This window comes from Dicentrarchus labrax, unplaced genomic scaffold (assembly GCF_905237075.1).
Source record: "Dicentrarchus labrax unplaced genomic scaffold, dlabrax2021, whole genome shotgun sequence".
NCBI lineage: Eukaryota > Metazoa > Chordata > Actinopteri > Moronidae > Dicentrarchus > Dicentrarchus labrax.
In genome coordinates, this window is record NW_026136723.1 from 11,449,912 (window position 1) to 11,462,205 (window position 12,294).

At 40.0% G+C, this 12,294-nt stretch overlaps 1 protein-coding gene across 1 annotated transcript in view; it reads left to right on the forward strand.

The window, feature by feature from the left end:
* Positions 1 to 12,294, forward strand: part of csmd2 (CUB and Sushi multiple domains 2) — a 230,075-nt gene that overhangs the window by 28,860 nt on the left and 188,921 nt on the right. The window contains exon 3 of the mRNA XM_051389619.1: positions 9,102 to 9,214. Coding sequence (XP_051245579.1) covers positions 9,102 to 9,214 — 113 coding nt within the window. The remainder of the gene's footprint in view (positions 1 to 9,101; positions 9,215 to 12,294) is intronic.

A 12,294-nucleotide genomic window follows, 5' to 3' on the forward strand; every position in this document is an offset into this window, starting at 1 on the left:
TAATCAGATCTTATGCCCAACCTTGTTTTGGAGTTTATTAGTGGCATCCCTCTGCAGAGCGAGGGAGCAACTGAAGATCACAGCGAGAGAGAGAGAGAGAGAAAGAGAGAGAGACAGAGCAGTACAAATTATATTTGGAATATAGATTCAGATCTGCATGCAATTTCTTTGGAAGAAACCTCAATGGCTTACACTGCACATACATGCAAACATGCTCCTTCTCCATAGAGTCTTTATATGAACAATCAATGCCACGTAGCCAAAAACATCTTGAACAACATCTTTCTACATTGCTAGCTACCTACCTAGCTCAAGTACACCAAGTACGCTGACAGGGCTGTTGACTTACTTTTGGCTGTATACAGTTGCACAGAAAGGAGCAAAGGGAGACGGTGAGTCAGACAGTTTAGAAGGAAAAGCCTCTGCTGAAAGAGGGATTGGGTGTGTGCTATATACTAAGTGGCAAAGTCCTGAAATTTGATTAAATAACATATCCTTTTAATCTTAGAGATTCTGGGAAAGGCAAAATTGCACTCAATTACCTTGTTACCCAAGTGTACGTCTGTTTTTTTGGTTGCTTTATCGCTTACATTTTCCATCATGCTACATTCCTTGCACCACTGGGCTTAGCCAACTCTCTCTGTTATGCATCAATATCTTGATGCTTCTAAGGCTGACTCATCAACACATTATTTGACCTTCTTAGTGCTGTGTGTTATATAATCTGTTTATTTAGGCATGTCCAGACCGTCACACTACTACTGTTGCTAGTACCATTTTCACATTGATGAGTCTTTACACAACAACTATACTACAGTGATAATTAATTAATTTTGTGCAGCATGCTAAAAACTGTTACCAAACACCCTCTATTATCTCTAAGAAAAGAGATACAGATACAGATATCTAAAATGCAGGATAGCTGTATGATGTTTGTGGTCATGTCTTGTTTGCTTTCAATTGGGTCTCTTGTGTCTGCCCTTTTTCTCTCCTTGATCATTTACTACATCCTTGGGTGTCATAATTGCTCTGTGTACTAAGGCACAAACACACACACGCACACAGAGACCTTGCACACAGGTACAAGCGAGTAAACATTTCTCATGGCTACTACTTAGTTTTGTCACTTTCCTAGGGGCGAGAGTGGCACGACATTGAATTAGTTTTATTTTATCCTTAATTGTTTTCTGCCCCGAGGATTATTGCAAAGCGATTTGTGCGGAGCGGCGGGAAACACAGTGGACGTGTGAACGCCACCTTGTTTTATTTGTCAGCCTTGATTTGTTTGCTGTAAGTGTAATTGACTTATGTCTCTACACAGGTGGAACGAATGAACAAAGAATGCAATTATTTTTTACTTCCTTACTTCTGCTGTCAGAGCCTTGATGTTGTTCATTTGCAGATTTTATACAGAGGCTCCAAATTGGGGATATCTTCATGACATATATCATGTCCATATGCATATCTGTCAACAAATCAAGCAGTGTTGTGAAGAATTGAAGGATTTAAATAATCATTAAAGCACTATGCATGGGCTTGCATTATTGGCTGAGTATTCTGTATATTTTAAACAAGAGGGATTGTGCAGCCATCTGTGTTGCCTCACAGGTATCTATGGCATTGAGCAGATGCAGATAGCATCAGGACAGTGTAATACACTGTTAATGGAGTGCAGATAGCCTGAAGATAAACCAGTCACATCACTCTCTCAATCACTGACCGGCAGACACTGCAGGAGAAGTTAAGTTGCATGTGTATAGGTGTGTGTGTGTGTGTGTGTGTGTGTGTGTGTGTGTGTGTGTGTGTGCGTGTGTGAATAACTCCATACTTACTCCAACCCTTAGGTGTAATTAGATTGAAGACACCGATAGAATTTAAGACTATGAAGCACCAATCTCTGGTAAAGCCACTGGTATAGCGTTCCAAAACCCTTCCACTCAGTCACACTTACACCTCCTTTAATTTAGCTGCCGATGACTTTAGTACTTCTGCACAGCAAATTACAACTAATCAGTCCTGTGCTGCCATCCGTGCCCTTTTTATGGCCCAAAAATCTATCACTGTTTTGACACTTGTTTTTTATCATTGCATTGGCTTTCTTTCTCACCCCTTTTCGTCTCTCTATTCTGGAGTTTATATTCCATTATTTTGCTGTTTAAGTTTTCACATTTTGTCTGTTTTTCCCAGCCAAACTCCCCCACACACTTCTATTTAGCTGTTCCTATTTTCTCTGGAGTACTTCATCTGTTCAAATCTCCTCAAGTCACTGCTAATATTTTCTCCTCCCACTCCTATCCTTCTCCTCCTCCTCCTCCTCCTCCTCCTCTCACCTTCCCCTCCTCTCTGCTTTTTCCCTTATATCAGCCTCTCTCTCTTGCCGTCTCTCCCTCTCTTTCTCTGGAGACACTGGTTTGTTAATGACTTCACTGCGGTTTGTCTCTCAGTTGGCGCTGACTGCGGTTGATTATCTCACCATCAGCATTCAGCGTCAGAGACATCTGAGAGTCTCTCCTACCCTTGCTGTTCAGCCACGATGTGCAAATACCTTGTGATGTCATTCACGAATGAATATTAACAAGCAGCTAGATGCTACACCCCGTCTTTCTTCACAAGACAGACAGAAGGAATTTGCCCATTCCTTTCAAAAAGATGTCAGTCTTGTCTGAAATATTGATGGGATGTGGGACCTGTGGGAAGCTGTGTGTGAGATTTACAAATTGTTGCTGCCTCCAGCGAGGTTTACCTTTTGTTGTGGAGCTGCATGCTTTCTGGACATTGAGATGTAACAACAAAACTTGCAGGAGAAATGAAGAAAATTTCACATTTTAAAGTCCACTCTTACGGTTATAAATATGTCAGAGGTTGCAATGTCTTATTCCCCTGCCAAACTGCTTTCCACTGTGATGACTGGTACCTCTTTTGCAGCCTTTTGGATGGAATTACAGGAATTTAAATTGAAACTGAAAGGGCTGAAGGCTAACTGTAAAACTCTATCAAGGCCAGATCACACCCTTGGGCAAAGTGATGCGGTACATTACAGCTTACCCAAAGAGAAAGGATAAGGAGGCTGATAGAAAGACAGTGTAATTGCTTGTGAAAGTCTTCCTATTAGTTGGAGGAATCAAATCATGTGTGTGGGAATGGAGTGACATTTTAACCTCCACTAGCCTACACGGTCAGCTTCTTTCTCTGCAAGCAGAAGAAGCAGTGATGAGTCATACACAGACACACGCACATACACACACACACACACACACACACACACACACACAGACTGAAAGGCAACAGTTTGGATCCAAGAATGCTTTTTTTTCTCCTTTTAAAAGCAACAACAAGAAAATAAGTCTAATTTAGCATTGGAAGAATATTTTCCCTTTGCCAAAAACATACGTAAGAGCTGGAACTTGAACCATTTGCGTGTGTGCGTGTGTGTGTGTGTGTGTATGTGTATGTGTGTGTGTGTGTGTGTGTGTGTGTGTGTGTGTGTGTGTGTGTGTGTGTGTTGCAAAGTCTGTGGTGCCAGTTCTCAGCATTGCTGTTGGTGTGATAGGCAGCCAGTGGAGAGTTTGAGCTTACAGAGCACAACAGAAGCATCAGCCCCTGGCCTTGACCGCTGACAAGTTATAGCTGCACAGGGTCTCGTATAGAAAGAGCACACAAAAATACACAAAAAAATACACACACAGTTCTTCACTCTGCACGTCAACACCCTCCCTCCCTGTCTCTCTCTTACCACCCATCATTTATTGGCTAATGTCTCCCCTCTACTCAGCCATCAAAATCTTGCTGCTGTATCTATTTTTCTTCTGGTTTTTTTAACCTTCTTCTTCCCTCCTTGTGGAGGAAAATCAGCTGTATCAGCAGTGTGCTTACCTTCCACCCTGAGAACACACGCACTCATACACACACATTGACTCAGTGAATAAGATTAAAGGACGAATGACCTGATTTAGTCTCTGTCTGTTTACAGCTGTAAACACGCATTTATTTGGGGGGAGATCACAAACACACACACACACACACACACACACACACACGCACGAAAATGTTCAAATGAATAAAACTGGATTTGCGTGAGTGTGTGAGCATGAATCCCTGAATAACTGTAGAGCCTAATGAAGGAGTTTCTCATCATGACTCATCCTCACTCAAGTTAGGCTCATAGTTGGAGTTTTCTTTTCTTTTTTTTCTTTTACATTCCCACATACTGATGTGTTTCTCTCACCTCCCTACTTTTCATACTCTGCCCTCCCTCAACCTCCTCTTCAACACTGCCATCTCCTCATTACAATAGCTCCTCTCTTTTCTTATGCAGCCATCTTTCTGCACGTATACACTGTCTCCCTCTCTGTCTGTCTCTCCCTCCCTAGTTCCCATAGGTATAGTGGTGGGATAATTGGAAGCAGAGGTTCTTCATTGAGAAGATGCTGTGGCCAGTCAGGTGGAAAACCCTCTTAATAGACCTCTGCTCTGTGTGTGCGTGCTTGCTTGCACGCACACACACACACACACATACACGCGCATACTCACAGACACAGACATTCACACACATTATGCAAACACTTACAAACACACAGCATATACTGTTAAGTGTGGATGCAGCCATGCACACATACACCTGTTCTTCTCCTCAGAGGCCCTAATTCCTGAGATTACTCAGCTTTCTTTACAGTAGAAAACAGCCAATGATTTCCCATAACTGTACTATTTTCCTTGATTTCTCTATCCCTCTCTTTCTTTCTTCTTGTCCTGTCCCTTCACTCTCTTCAACCCTCCCTCCATCAATTTTACACTCACTTGAGACACCTGCGCTTGCAAATCCATTTTTTGTTGTATCGCTCAGTTACAATCATATCTCACATCTTTTCCTCGATAATGGGCAATCCCCCAGCTGGCTTTTTCACAATACTGGCTGCACGCCTCAGATTGCCACAGCCCATATCACATTGCAATATTTAATCTGCCTTCGCATGTGAAGCCAGTTTCTGTGTGTTTTCTGACGGTATCCATTTTGTTTTCTCTTAGCCTGGAAAAATGATTTCGGGGCCATATCTGGCTTATGCCAGATGATCACGATTTGGATGCGGCAAGAATCCCCCCCAGTTAGTAGAAACCCCCACCCCCACCCATCAGCCATCATACCCTCTATCAACCCCCCCTTGCCTGCAGTGCGCTGCTGAACCAAGATGGCTGCCTTCCAACTCAATTTGCGGTCAGCGAAGGGGCTATTTGCATGAACATGTGTCCCATCGTTTAGCTGATATCCCACCGTGACAATCTCACAGAGAGGAGTGAAATCATGCATATATTAAAGTCCTCTTCCCTTTTTCGTCCAATTCATCTTTCCAGCACTGGTGTTTTGCAATTTTTCCCCACCTCCAATGTGCTACTTAAGGATTAAGTGAAACGCTGAGGCCTCTCTTAACACTGGGAGATAAAAGGGAGGGATGTAATAGATTGTACAGAGTGGGATACACATGCAGCGAGTGGGAACATAAAATGAAAATTAAAGCGGCACTTGGGTAGGGAAATTTTAAGGATGAGCTAAAGGTAAGGTGAACAACATTTATTAGAAGCTGTAAATCAGGGATCTATGTCGTGCACACACATTCATGTCTATGCACGGATGAATCAACCTGACTCGCAACAAATGAACAGTGGACACCTGTTTTTTAATTAGTATGTGCGTGTGTATGTGAATAGTGCCGGTATGTGGGTGGCAAACATGTTAAATGGATTTAATAGCTGAACCTGGTAAAGCTGCTGTTGAAAGCTGGTCCTAATAAGACAAGGCTCATTACTCAAAACTTGTTTTCAACATAATTTTAGTACGTTGGTTATTAGTCCCTCTGAGATTTTATTTGCCATACTACTCATTACAGAACTTTATTAAACATCCCCAAACATAATGATTCTGTTTGCCATTGCCTCTGAAAATCAGGATGACAATAATTTGATTTGGTTATTCTAGAGTAATAAGGGAATCAGATAGTGTCAGTGTTTTATTTATTTATTTATTTTGATCAGTGCAAAGTCTAATGATATGGTCATTTATACTGAGATTAGGCCTATAATATGTGTGTGTGTGTGAGTGTAGAAATTTTAAGTAGTTTGATATACTGGGACTTACAATAATATAGGATAATAATATATATATTATTATTTTTTCATTTTTAAATTGAAAACAGCACCTTCAGGCCATGTTCACTTCATGCAGTTCACCTGTGTGCAACCAGAGGACACCAAACCATTATCCATGACCATCCCCAATGAATAACTGATCCAGGGTGACTTCGTTAATCTCAAAAATTACAAACTACTGTACCATGCTAAGTCACGTGTGACAGATATCTGACGCCTTTAATGACACTGTTGACAGCTTTCTGACCGTAGCTGCTTATCTAACTTAGTTCTAGCTTCATAAGACTGCATGGAGGAGCTACTCCTCAGCCGGAAGCCCCGGAGCCGCTCATTCAGAGGTGATACACTTAAATTATTAAGCTGACGCGTTTAGCTAAATGTTTATTTATAAGATACCGGTCACTGCTAACCTAGCTAGTAGCCCCGTCTGGAAATACCACGCAGTGAATGAAGTGGAGTCGCAAACTGGGCTACCTAGCTAGCCGGTTAGCTGCTGAAACTATGAACAGGACTAGCTAACATTATAGAGAGACTGTGGTGCTTTTCTCTCTGTTTGGCTGAACAGAACTTACACATAGGCACGTAGCAGAGCTGCTTAACCCAACCAGACACTTTAATTAAGTTTCATTTTGCAGTGTGGCTAACTTGGAAATGTTAATTGGCTAACAAGTTACAGCTGGTTAATATCCGCATGACACTGACCGTCTGAATAACGTTACTGATAAGTTTTATTTTCATATTCAACGTCTTACATTGCTATTTAAACAAACATTTATCCTAATTAAAATAATAACGTCATCATGGCATTTATATAAAGGTAAGCTTCATGCTATATAAAGGTTGAATTATGGCTTTGGCTTTATTTTAAGTTTCATTTTTAGTATACTTTTTTTTAATGCGCAAAACTATCCAGGAGTTAAGTTAGTTATATTAATTATAGCTATTGCCAAGAAGTCTCAAATAAGAGCAGGTAATAATGATGGTATGGGCGTTATGCGTAAACAATTTAACTTGTTTGTTTAACTGCTATTTATTATTAACATTGGAAAAAAAAAAAAAAAACCCTGTGTACTTAGTAACTGCTGGAAAAGCAATTAAATCACTTCAGCATTCTGTACAAAGAAAAGATTACATTTGTCACCAGTTTAATCAGCTCCAGGTCCGGGCATCACCACACAAAACCCCAGTGAAGCAGGAATCATGAGCCCATGTTTATTAAGTACCTTTGAATCACTCCTAGAACCACCTCAGAGCAGCACTTGGAAGTTATTTATGATGTTCTCCTTTTGAGGGTGAATAGCATCAAAGTTTTACACACCATAAAACCAAATTAATTATCTTAGTTTATTGTAATATTTATTGTTGTAAAAACAAAATGAAATGCAGAAAATAGCATCACTTGTGTACTAATGCACTAGGAAAGGCAAAAATATGATCAAACTGAACAGCTTAAAATGATTTTAAAAAATGTCCCAATTGGGGAGTTAATAAAGTATATCGTCTTCTTCTTAAATATAATTTTATTCACTTTTACCCAGTTGAGTTCAGTCTAGCAGTAGATCTTGCGCTGTTTGGCCAATTACATCTTGTTTTTGTATTTACTGTGTAAGAAGTCTTATTAAATGTGCATGTGCCTTGGTTGCAATAATTTAGGCAGTGTTTTGGTCTGCTGACATAGCCTGGGGGCGTCTGTGAGTGATGGACACCTAGGCCACTTGGCCACAACATCAAAGACCATGCATGCATAACCAATACTTGTCGATACTGTGGTATGGATTGTGTCCTTGTCTGTGCTTAGAGCAATAATATTCTGTGATGTTATATCTTGCAAGCTGTTCAAGACACTGACAAATCCAACACAAGCACCATATTGCTTAAAATGTATTATTTTGTATTATAATTAAACAATTGTTGAATATCTGTGTTACTGGATCTTCAAGTTGCAGTAATTACAAATGTCATGTCCTAAATTATGAATAATAACTTAAACTTAAACTCTACAGAGTTTGTGGATTATTACTAATAACTAGTGGAACTAATTATATCCATTACAAAATCAGGCACCAAATGTTTCAATTCAATCAGTATCTTTATTTTTAAACTAACAAAACATTAATTTTGTAATTTTCACGCCTGTAGTAATGTGAGTAGATGTTTCTCCTATCGTTGACTTGTTGGGAACTTCTTATAAGTTGGAACAGCTCAGCTCTTCTCCTAATATGAGATATGGTTAAAAATATTTTTACTTCTTTATCTAAAAATAAGATCAAATATGTGTCTCACGAATTTTGGGCAAGTTAGGACCAATTTTCTGCTCTGAGATGGTAAATAAAAAAATAAATACAGGTCCAGTTGAGTAACAGCACTGATATTAAAGTGGAAAACAGAAGCACTGAAATAAGTAAGTGTAGTTCTCCATATTAACAAGTGGGTTTTCAGAACAGTGTTAGACTGATAGTGAAACAAGCCTTGAAGTGACATCCAACATGAAAAGAAAATTGTGTACTTAAGATACCAGACTTAAACATGATCAAATGGACACTACTGGTAAAAATAGCAAACATATTTTCTGTTCCAGTTGACATTGATTGCACATCTAAAAATCACTGGTTGGTTATTAGAAATGGTTGTTGACTCAGAGTCCGACAATTTTATGTTTGTTCATTCTCACACTGGCTGCTGCTGTGTTTCTAATTTACGGGGGATACATAATCGCAGTTACTCTGTCTTCACTGATTGAGGGAAATCTGTTGAGCTTTTCTGTCCTGTTGAGGTCTTGGCATTTTAATAATTTGTGGATGATTCAGAGCCTCGTTATACAAAAAGTTATCCTTGAATGCCTGAGGGAACAGCTGGCTTGATGGAAGCGGGCTTCATACCTGACCTTGCAACCAACTGTGCTGTTGATTGGATCTTTTTTTTGTCTGACCGTTATTGTCCTTCTGTCCATTTGTTCTCAGGTTAACAGGGTTCCAGCTGCCTTCACCCATTGTGAGTACAGGCTCTAGGCTCACACTGTGGCTACTGTCTGACTATGCGGTCAGCGGACAGGGATTCAAAGCCGTCTATGAAGGTAAAACAACTTCCTTGTTATTTGTTTATGAGCCAAAGGAAAAGTAATCATGTTTTTTCCTGCAGCGTTAATGTGGATGCGATCCATTTAAGCTCAATCTCAAAGTACTTGTGCCATAAACCACATAAGTCACTTTTGAGATTTCATAATGTTTGACTCATATTCAAGTCAAATCTTCCTTAATTTAATTTTACATCATGGCTCTCATGGCAGCAATTTATGCCAATAATTTTCAATATGGTGGGAAATTTCAGCCACTCTTGTCAGTGTTCCATACCTTAATGGGAAAAGGCTTAAGTGCTAGTGAGCAAAACCTCTCAAATGTCCAAATAAAAAGGGGTTAAAAAAGCGAGGAGGAGAGAATATGGTGTATACCATGACTCATATTATAGTACAAAATTAGCAGTGTGCACTGAACAATTGTAGATCTAAAGCCATTCTATCCGGCTTAGGTTATCATCTCTCCCTTCCCAGGCCAGGACCGGGACCTTTATCATGGTGACAAGGAATGCTTTATGACCCATGGTGGGATGATATTAACGATGGCACTCTTCAAACCCACGCAGGAGGAAAGGCGAGCTTGGGGAGGGGGAGGAAATACAGGCGAATGACTAATTAGGCTAATTACCTGACAGGAGTTTGTCAGTCTTTTTGAGATATTGTGATTGTGGGGATGTGGCTCGATGAAGCAACATCAAGCGACTCGGGAGGCCTGAGACCACATTGCGTGACTAGATAAAACCAAAGACAAAAGAGCAAAGAGACTGTTTGTTAACTCCACTGGGAGACAATTGGGGCGTCATGCCTTTCTTTCTCACTAGTGGAAACAAAACTGTCAGACTTGTCTAGCTTCTGACCTTGGATGATGTAATTGTCTCTTGCTGCAAATGTTTTTAACTAAACTTTTTAAAAACAGGTAGCTATAGAAATTTAACACTAAAAAAGGTTTTTCATTTTGGTAGTCTGAAGACTTTTAGCTTGCTTTAGCTGCTACTTTATCTTTCTTTTTTGTACTACATGCAGTCATACACTCTCATGCGCACACTATACAGCCAGCGACACACATAAACCAATAAAGCCGAGTGAATGATGTAAAGTAATGTACATTTCAAATCTTGTGGTGACTTTGGTCCCTGGGAGACAGGTTGAGGGCGGTTCGAACCTTTTGGGTACCAGAGGAAGCGAGTGCAAAGCCATAATTACCTGTCACCCACCTCACATGACACTGGCGAGACCAACTGCAATGACCCATGTCACATGGGAGAAGAGAAAGGCCCCGCTGTGCTGACACGTGGTGCTGCCCTGTAGGTTAGAGTGAATGTTAATTGGAGAGTGAGAAATACAGAAGATACGTAAAGCACACCATCATTTGAAAGTAACTGAATGGATTGAAGACCACCTACAGTTGGCCTTTATTACACAGGATATGCACACTTGAATCTTGGCAATCTATTCTTTATTCCTCACATGAAGTGAAACCACATCCCTTTACTGCTTCCTTTAATTCTGATATCCTATTTTGCTCTTCCTTTGAACCTCTTCCTCGTGGCGCACATGGGTTCTTTGACTTCTCTGTGCCGCCAAAATCCCACTAGGGCTCCCACTAGAGATAATGAACCTCCACCCTGTGGCTAGACCTGCTTTATCTGGTTACTGATTATAATTAACACAAGGCTTAAAATCAACCAGTTGGTAAGACGACCTACGTAAACAAACCAGAAAATAAATTCAGTGTATATTCCATACCGGCCAAAGCAAATATGTTTTTAAATATGATATATGCCACTCCATCCATTTTCTGTGATATTTTTAATGTCTGAAGCAAGAGATAAAGGGGGATTTTGAAGTTTTAATTTCAAATTTAAAAAAGGAAATTTTCACAATAGATCTTCTTTTTTTGCTATTGAACTACCCAGGAAGCAAAGACACACCAGGAAGATGTGACAGAAGCTGACACACGGCTCTGTGCTGCTTTGTATAAAGTCAGTCTGACCAGAAGCCACTGGCATAGAGCCACTGTTCTGCTTTGATTTGATTAGGTCACAGTTAGAAATAGTGCACAATGGTCAGCAGGGAACAAGTTTGAGAACAGGCAACAACCAATGATTGTGCATGATCAGACATCTCACTCTCTATCATCTCAGGAAGTTACCAGTATATGGCGTTTGTTGGATGGTAGTTTTAAAATCTGCTCATGTAGAAACTTCGAATCACTGTCCTGTATTTACCCCTTCAGTAATTTCTTCACAGATAGCATTGTGTAGCTTGAGTCCTGCTTGTCAGATTACCCTTTTCTCATTTGTTTTTCCCTGTCTCCACAATTGTTACTTATTTAAGCAGTTTGTTACACTCCATTTGAGCCAAAGATATTCACAAACAAACTTGGCTCATAATCATTTTTTTCCCTCTGTTCTCTTACTGCACAAGTTGCCAGCAGTAAAATGTGATGGACAACCTCAAGACTATATGCATAATGGGATTCTACATAATCTAATTTTATTGTTTTACAGAAAGCACTGCGTATTACTGCGTGTCCATAGTTCAACTGTAGTATAACGACACTCCTTAATCGACCAAGTTATACCATAACCAGCCTGTCAAATTGCGTGCGTCTTTATTTCCATAATTTTCCATTTCTATGCTATTTGGTGGTACATACTCTTCACAGTGCAAGAGGATGTTATTTTTACCTCAGGGAAAGTAGTCTTGTGAATAATGTCCTTTCAAATTAAAGAATTCCAGCTGTGTGTAGGTGGCCATTACCCAGAATTCAGCTTACTTGCGTCACAGCCGTGATGCAGCTGCGCCATGTCTCCGCCATGGTTCCAAACGATAAGCAGTAGTAGTCAGCAGCCAGATATTTAGTTTAATTGTTAAAGTGGAAACTTCAGCTTACATCTTTTTGGAATTAAGTTGGGAATATGTAAGCATGGAGTTCAGTTGTGTATGTGTGTTTGTATTTATACAAATGCCCTACAAGTACTTCAGTGGACTTCTCAGGTCTTTATCAAGTATCCACTGTATTCATTTTAGATTTTCTGTCATTGATGGGTACATTGCACTGATTTTCCCTTTTGTTA